The sequence below is a fragment of the Wyeomyia smithii genome, chromosome 2 (assembly GCF_029784165.1).
Source record: "Wyeomyia smithii strain HCP4-BCI-WySm-NY-G18 chromosome 2, ASM2978416v1, whole genome shotgun sequence".
Lineage (NCBI taxonomy): Eukaryota > Metazoa > Arthropoda > Insecta > Diptera > Culicidae > Wyeomyia > Wyeomyia smithii.
The window spans coordinates 182235314-182244108 of NC_073695.1; the positions used below are offsets into that span (position 1 = coordinate 182235314).

The following is an 8795-nucleotide window of genomic DNA, read 5'->3' on the forward strand; positions in this document are numbered from 1 at the left end:
ACCAACTCCCTCACCATTTTGTTGACTGTTGGCGTCCTCGCCGAACGCGGTCGCCCGAATCTCGCACGGTGATTGGCCGAGCCCGTCTTTCGGTACCGTCAGATGAAAATCTGCTTCAACCCGAGGGATTTCAATCGCCGGAATATGTCGTCGGGTCCCTCACCACTCGCAAACCACTTAACTATGATATCGCTGTACACAACGATTAAAAGTTGTATTCGAGCTTATTAAACACGAAAGCGGAAAGCGAGGTCTGTCGTGGTTTAACAATTTAGGTATTCGGAATATCATATTCCAAATTGAGGGGCTATATTCCTTTTTAGTTATAAAAAAATCGATTTTTTTATTGCATTTTCTTTAAGTACAACTTCTTGAGAATATTTTCACAAATTTTCATATAGATCTGAGCAATAGGGAGAAAGTTAGAGCGATTTGAAGCGCGCCTCATTACGGCCGCATAAACTAAACTTGAAACTTTATACGCGTTTATCTCGGAATGGTGTTTCTCAAAAAATGACTGTGTCATGTTTACGATTGCGGTAAAACAACTGAGCCGATTTTCCTAATCCTTTTTTTAATGTTCGTTGTTAAATTCCCCTGGTCGTTGAACGATCGTTTTTTGACGTTGGACTAACGTCTATATCGAAGTTAGGCACCTGAATTTGAAAATCTAGTAATTCAACCGGGGAAAACCAGGGAAAAGTGGTCAGGTTTTGAGCGCTTATATATCAGTCATTTCTTTTCAGAATTTCGAGGTTTTGGCATCAACCGATCAGAAATTCTTTTACGGTTGAATTTATGTAACAAAAATAACCTATTGTTCGAGATACACTATTGAAAAATTGATAAATCACATCGATTGTCTAAATCATACCGAGCAACCAATCACCACCTCTCTTCACAAGCACAGTCGACACTAACGGATACAACCGATCTGACTTTGTAAACAGTCTCGCAGCTTTCAACCAATAACGAGCTCGCTTTCGGTAGCTGCAACAGGTGTTTCAACACCGTTTTAAAATGCTTCTTTTATCATTACCACTGAACAGATTCTAAACACCAATGGCTTGATTGATAGGGGAAATATTGCGCAAGATTGTCATATAATAATTTAAATATGTTTTCGATACTAAACTAGTTAAAAGTTGTGTTAAAAGTCGTGCACATTCAACCAATCACAAGCTCGCTTCTTGTTTGCTCGCGGATGGATTTTTGCTTTGGGCTATATAATAGCCTGTGTCGTCTCATAGCAAGTGGAAGGCCTCATCAGTTAACAAGTGGAAGGCCACCAGGCCGGTCTTGTATAATCAGCAGCGGTGGCTGATTCCAGCGGCCAAACTGAGCTGCAGCAGAACCAGAGCGGTGGTATCAGGCAGCAGCGGCGGAGGTAGTGGGCAGCTGCATTTCTTCATTCAGTTCGGTTCTCCTTCGATCTGAGTTGGACCCCACCAGCGGTAATCCAATTCAGATATCGTTGGGTGAAAACTGCACGAAACTGCCAGAACTGCCAGAAACTGCACGAGCCAGCACCGCCACTAGGAAAGCTACCGCCATTTAGTGTGTGTGCAGTGTGCACATATAGCGTATGTGCATCTGTATTGCTATGACATTTGCGATGATAGGGATGGCGCTGTTGCGTGTGTATGGCTAGCTATAGCGTGTGTAAGACACTAGCATGTGTAGCATATTATGGCTATTGCGTGTATATCTTCAGCGTGTGTACGGATAGTTATAGCTTGTGTGTGGATAGCTGCTGCGTGTGTAATGATTAGTTATAGCGTATGTATGGATAGTAATAGCACATGGTTGGATAGCTTATGCGTGTGTATAGATAGTTGTATCGGATGTATGGAAAGGAATAGCGTGTGTATGGATAGCTTCGGCATGTGTGTATAAAAAACTATAGCTACAGCGTGTGTATGAATAGTTTTAACGCGTGTTTAGATAGTTATAGCATGTGTGTGAATAACTATAGCGGGTGTTTATCGAAGATTATTATTGTCATTGAAAATATTAAAATGTCTTAACGAACACAGTTGTGAATTTGATTTTACAGCAGCGTTTTAACTTCTTCAGCCAGTCTTAATTCATCGAGGAAAAATTACTACCTATGAATGATCAACACTTATTTACTAGAAATTTGATTTAGATCAAAACGAGTTCTTTTGAGTATCATAAATTATTGGTAAAAAGAGTTGCAAGTTTTCTCAATGAGCATTCATTAAATTTTCGTTTTTGTTTCTCGGTGCGCGGTTTTGATTTTGTTTCTCGCACACAGAGAAAGAAACAAACTTGTCGCTATCGTGAAAAATAACAAAACAATTAGAAATGCTCTAAATCACAACTGAAGAAGTTAAGATATTATCCTGTCACTCGCCCAAACCTTGATAACAACTACCGAAAAACGTGTGATTGAGCTCTTGCTATATTGAGTTATTGAACCAAACGTTTTTGTTTTTCAAATACATGAAGTTATATGCTGGACTGGAACTAACCTAGCATGAGTTTTATCGATTAAATGTCAAACAATTTTCAAATTTAAAATTTTCGTTTGAATCGTTCTGGGCTCCAATTTCAGATAGTTTCGTAAAGTTTGCTTTTTGCTTAGATAGGAAAATTTTACCAATTCGCTCAATTAAATGATTGTCTTGGTAGTGCAGCAAACAAAGGGTTGATTCGAATATGTATGAAATGACAGCGATTAAATAAAAGATATCCATTCTTTTAGTATATATTATTATTTATAACGTTTTAACGTCTCAGCATTCAGAAATGCACTGTTAGATAAAATTGCAGCAAATACTAGAGTTGCAGTTCTCTCTATTATTTGTTTTAATGGAATATAAGAATACCGTAGTCCAACGTCATGCGGTCGTGTCTTGAATACCACCCTCCTATTTTTTAAATACGAAGATTAACTTTGCCGAACAAAATTTGTTGATACTATTTTAGCGCTCAAAACACGTTTGCCGAACGGTTTTTCGTCCCCGTTTGCACTGAAAACAAAATACTTATAAAAATGATTGTCCAGATACCCGGCACACTTCTAAACTAAAGAAATTATATGAGTCCATTGATTTCAGTTGATCTGCTGGGTCTCTATTGTTAACACCTCTGAGAAAAGAATTCGTTTCGGGGAAACGGCCTTTACTCCACAATTGAATGGTATTTCTTATGAACAAACGTGTTTTATGTTGTTGATTAACTGAATTTTTAGAAAGTTACTACTTTTATGCAGTAAAAAAGGTGCTACACGCATAAAAAAATCCAAACTTTCTTTTTTTTCTCGAGCAAAAAGGTATATAACTTCTTAAAGTTACCAACGCAGCAATAAATTAAACAAATACACCGTGTTCAATATATTCGAAAACTTACCACCGATCTGAATATATCTATTGGATCTGTCTAGAATATACTGACCTTAGATGTAAGAGCTACTAGGAGCATAATGTTTACGGTGTATCCAAGTCCAAGTCTTTTCTGATGAGAAACTATCTGTCCTGGAGCAATCACAAAGCAAAGCAAAGCCTTGGTGTTACATTGCATACGATTCGGAACTCGACCTTCTGCTTATTATACACAGACTTCGCAATCAACTGTTAAGTGAACAAGACAATTGCGGAGCTAGCGCTACGATCCTACTGACACTAACAGTCTCTCCCGAGCCGAGACTCGAACCTACAACGACTGGCTTGTTGGCCAGCAACTTATCTCGAGACCAGCTGGGAGGTCATGGAGCAATCACACAATGCACAAAATTGTGCGATAATATTTCAAAGTCCCAGACAAGAGCTCCTCGATTCCAGAGTGCAGCTTCAGTGGTGGTTTTGGGGTGATTTTCTGGATTAAAATAAATGGCACCCAAACTTCCCAGATCTGAAATTGTTATCTCGTCATACCTGATATCGGAGTTTGCTGATTACAAGATCTCATATTTAGAACAGTTGGAAGCAATCATTCAGTTAATCTAGAACAAAATACCCATGAAATCGGTGCGTACCGCTTGCGACAGCTTTGAAAAACTAACTAAAGGAGGAACTATTCCAAAACATCTACTGTAGATGAACGTTCTGAGTATTTTTAGTTGGAAAGTACTCTCAATCAAAAATATTCAGAAATTAAATTTGTGTTACTTACATATCGAATAAAAAGTAGGAGGTTGTATCCAAGACACGACCGCATAAATGACGTAGAACTACGTACACTATTAACAAATGCATTGAGTGTTTCATTACCCTAGTAACACAACTGTTTTTATCAAAGTTTTATAGCGCTTTTTTGGCTGTATTGAGCGCTATAAAACTTTGAAAAAAACAAAATTTTTACTTGGGTAATGAGTTATAATGTCTACTAATGAAGGGTTGTGAATTTCGTTAACCGCATTCAGCAGTTAGCAGATCGTGCCGAGTTTAAAACCATACACAGCACACTCACACAAATCATACCATATCATAGACACACACACATCATACCATATCATTATATCATACACACATTATACCATATCATACACACATACACACATGATACCATATCATACACACACAGCAAGCAAGCAACCAATCGGAGGACGTTATTTTTAGTGCAATAGTTCGTAGATTCAAACAACATTTTTCTGCAGATGCGTGTATAATTTTCCAATCAATTGCTGCAAGAATGAAAAAAATCGGTTGAAAACCATAGGTCGGTTGCATTTGAAAAGGGACCATAGGTTGTAGCATTTGAAAAGGGACAAATTTCGTCCCAGTTTTTCAGTTGGCATCCCTGTGTGGTAAGCTAAAGTAAAACGTACGTCAAAAAAGGCATTTTGCTGTTCAAAATCGGTTGCTGATCGCAACCTCTGTGCTGCCCCAACAGTGGGGGAGTTAAGATACACGGACAACATGCACTGTGGAAGCTATTTCACCTTCTGTAAATTTGACGGCCGCGACAGATGTATCTGCTAGAATCCACACAGAATGCTTGCTTACGTTGTCAAAAATTATTAACTTTCAATTACTTGTTTATTTGCCTTGAAAAAAGGCATTTTGCTGTTCAAAATTGGATATGGTGATGACGATCTTTTTGCTGCCCCAACAGTGGGGGAATAATGGCAGTCTAGCGAGGCACGCTGAGAAGAACCGCGCTGCTACTGAGACATGGTGACCAACCACAGCGCAAGTGATTTTTTTATTTGAAGGCAGCCACAGGCGCAACCCGCTGTTACTTCTGAGTGCTGTATCTGCTTCTACTGCTGTCAACGTTGTGGACGGTCCATCCAGCTCACCTTCCGACTAATGAATGTAGCTAGTTTTCCCAGAAACACTCTTTTATAGCCGAAGGGTGCTACGTAATAGGCCACGCCCTTCTGTTCAGTTGTCTAATTCTCTAATATTCTTTAGACGAATTATTCCACAATTCGCGTTCGATATTTGTTTCCAGCGAATAAACACCGATGGTGCTCTCACACACGCAACGGTTTTAACCGGTATTTTATTGCGGTTTGTAACATCAAGCGATTTAGTTTGCTCGTTGTTGCGTGTTGCATCATGTTGCAACTTGGCAGCTGGGAGACGACGAAATTCTTTTAATGCTGATTGATTGAATCGAATTAACTGCCTTTGTGAATGCGTTCTAACAGGGCAGTTTGTTATTCAAAATTGGTTATGTTGATCGCAGCCTTTGTGCTGTCCCAACAGTGGGGGTATTAACTAAATAAACTACAACAGAATTTGATTGCTAGGATCCCGCGAAGAATGTTTGCTTGTGTTGATGCTAGGAAATTTTCACCCTTCAATTACTTGTTTATTTGCCTTGAAAAAAGGCATTTTGCTGTTCAAAATCGGTTGCTGATCGCAACCTCTGTGCTGCCCCAACAGTGGGGGAGTTAAGATACACGGACAACATGCACTGTGGAAGCTATTTCACCTTCTGTAAATTAGACGGCCGCGACAGATGTAACTGCTAGAATCCGCACAGAATGCTTGCTTACGTTGTCAAAAATTATTAACTTTCAATTACTTGTTTACTTGCCTTGAAAAAAAGGCATTTTGCTGTTCAAAATTGGATTTGGTGATGACGATCTTTATGCTGCCCCAACAGTAGGGGAATAATGGCAGTCTAGCGAGGCACGCTGAGAAGAACCGCGCTGCTCCTGAGACGTGGTGACCAACCACAGGGCTAGTGCTGCTGCTAAGGAAGGACGACTACTGTTGACAACTTGTCGCTGTCCAGAACAATTATGCGCGGCTTCGGCTGAAACAGGCTCTTATATAGGCCAAATAGCATGTTTTCAATTGCAAGGTATATGATTCTGTCGACCGTGCTTGGGAAGCAATCATATAACGACCAATCAGAGGACGTAATTTTCGTTTAAACAAGGCTTGACAATTATCAATAGTACAATAGTTTGCATAATCAATCAACAATTTTCTACATTTGGGTGGATGCGTGTATAATTTTCCAAACAATTGCTGCAAAACTGAAGGAAATCCGTTGAAAACAAACCGATTTATAAGCATTTAAAAAGGGACATTTTTCGTCCCCTTTTCGGTAATAGTTTTCCTATTTGCATCCCTATGTGGTAGGCTAAAGAAAAACGTAGTTCTACGTCAAAAAAATATGGAATTTTGATATTGTATCCAAATCTATTGATCACAGTGTATATATGAAAACACTATATTATTGGCTCAAATAATCAGTTTCTAGTGTCCCTACAAAATTACAACAAGTCCAAAATGAAACAGGCGTCTCATTCGATATGTCGCAATAAGGTAACTCCAAATCGGGGTTCCCCAATTTGGGTGATAAACAAATGACTAGAAAGTGACATTTTGTATCAGGAAATGCTGCTACGGTTACGATAATGATATTTTCGATAAAATCAAAGACTTAAGATTTTACTAACTGCTTTTATTTCGAACGTTTGTAGGTGACACGCTCAAGATACCGGACTCGGTGATGGGAATCACATTTTTGGCGGCGGGTACCAGCGTGCCTGAGGCGGTTTCGAGCGTAATAGTCGCAAAACAGGGTGAGCCTTTAAGCATTATTCAAAGTCCGTAACATAAGTCTGTCATTATTTACCCGTGTGTATGAATTTTAGGACACGGCTCTATGGGTATTAGCAACTCTATCGGATCGAACACGTTTGATATTCTGCTCTGCCTAGGATTGCCATGGTTCATCAAAGCTGCCTTTTCACCGATTCAACCGGGTCATCACTGGGTCGGTATCAATTCAGCTGGTTTAGAATACTCTGCCATTTCGTTGCTGTCGACGCTACTGATGCTCTATGTGGCTTTCTCTTGGAACAAATTCAAGCTGGATCGACGGGTTGGCAATGCCTGCCTGATCATGTATGCAGTCTTTTTGATACTGGCCAGTTTGATCGAGTTGAACGTATTTTTCCCGGTGAATCTGCCCACTTGTGTACGGTGAATTACTGCTGTAGGAACGTTGGATTTGATGGACTTTGCTGTAAATTTTCCGTCGTTCGTGTTATATCTTGATCTGAATCTCTTAGGAATTTTCCTCATGACATTAACGTAATTATTGCACAATACCCATTGATAAACATTCACGATCATAGTCGATAAGCTCTCCGACAGTTAAATCGTAATCGGACCAAGATATCTAACGAACAACGGTTTATTATTGTTTTTAACGCACTGCAGTGCGTACTAAAGAGCGATCCAACAATGCGATGTTGCGTGCATGTGTCATGCGGTTGTCATTCGAGCGGTCCATTCATAACTACTGTTGCTGCTGTTGTTGTTGGTTAAGCGTGAGGTTCGAATTTTGACGACGCCTCACTGATTAGTCGAATAAACTGCATTTTGATAAGAGAATACCCTGCACAAGTCACTCTGACTTGTTCGCAGCAAGCAAGAATTTTATTGTTGTTAGATCAAAGAGCTTACCAGTGGTTGATAATATCGATTTTATTTGACTTAAAGCCTACTGTAAACTCAGTACCAAAGTGATGCAAAAAATATCCAAATAAATTGCTATGATAGGACAAAATGTTGTAATACATATACTAGAGAAGTTACATTCACCGTAACAAACGTTATATTGCAAAAATAAGATTTAGTTAATGGAAGAACACATCATTCTAAGTCCTTAGTGTAAAAACAGGTTGCAAAATAGTAGAGGTGATGCAGGTGGCGACTCGATCACGTTCAGTTTTAGTCGAATTTTACGCAAGCTAATGAATAAAATGAGTGACATACATTTTCTTCCTCACAATTGTAAATATTCGTGTATTTTTGATGAAAACTTGGACTATTAGAATAAAGAATTACCGATTAAGTGGCTTAGTTTTCTTTATTATCACATAACACCTTTAGATAATGTTGAATGTAAAGTTTATCAAAATATACAAAAAAGAGGAGTTTTTTGTTGACCATCTATGGTAATACGCCTAAAACTATGCAATGTGTGTTTGTAGAATCAGCAGATTCTAATGAGTGCAGCGAATTCCTTCCTGAAAATGGAATGTTAAGGTATTGGCCGGAAGTAACCCCAGACAAGTTACGGTAAGACGGATCACACCGGCACACAGCATCTTATCTCGAGACCAGCTGGGAGGTCATGGAGCAATCACACAATGCACAAAATTGTGCGATAATATTTCAAAGTCCCAGACAAGAGCTCCTCGATTCCAGAGTGCAGCTTCAGTGGTGGTTTTGGGGTGATTTTCTGGATTAAAATAAATGGCACCCAAACTTCCCAGATCTGAAATTGTTATCTCGTCATACCTGATATCGGAGTTTGCTGATTACAAGATCTCATATTTAGAACAGTTGGAAGCA

The 8795-nt window shown here is 39.2% G+C and overlaps 1 protein-coding gene across 1 annotated transcript in view; it reads left to right on the forward strand.

Moving 5' to 3' along the window:
* LOC129723906 (sodium/potassium/calcium exchanger 5) overlaps positions 1–8292 on the forward strand; it is a 51696-nt gene extending 43404 nt beyond the window's left edge. Inside the window, exons 7-8 of the mRNA XM_055678402.1 lie at positions 6911–7012; positions 7085–8292. Coding sequence (XP_055534377.1) covers positions 6911–7012; positions 7085–7419 — 437 coding nt within the window. The 3' untranslated portion in view covers positions 7420–8292. The remainder of the gene's footprint in view (positions 1–6910; positions 7013–7084) is intronic.
* The last annotated feature ends 503 nt before the right edge of the window (positions 8293–8795 follow it).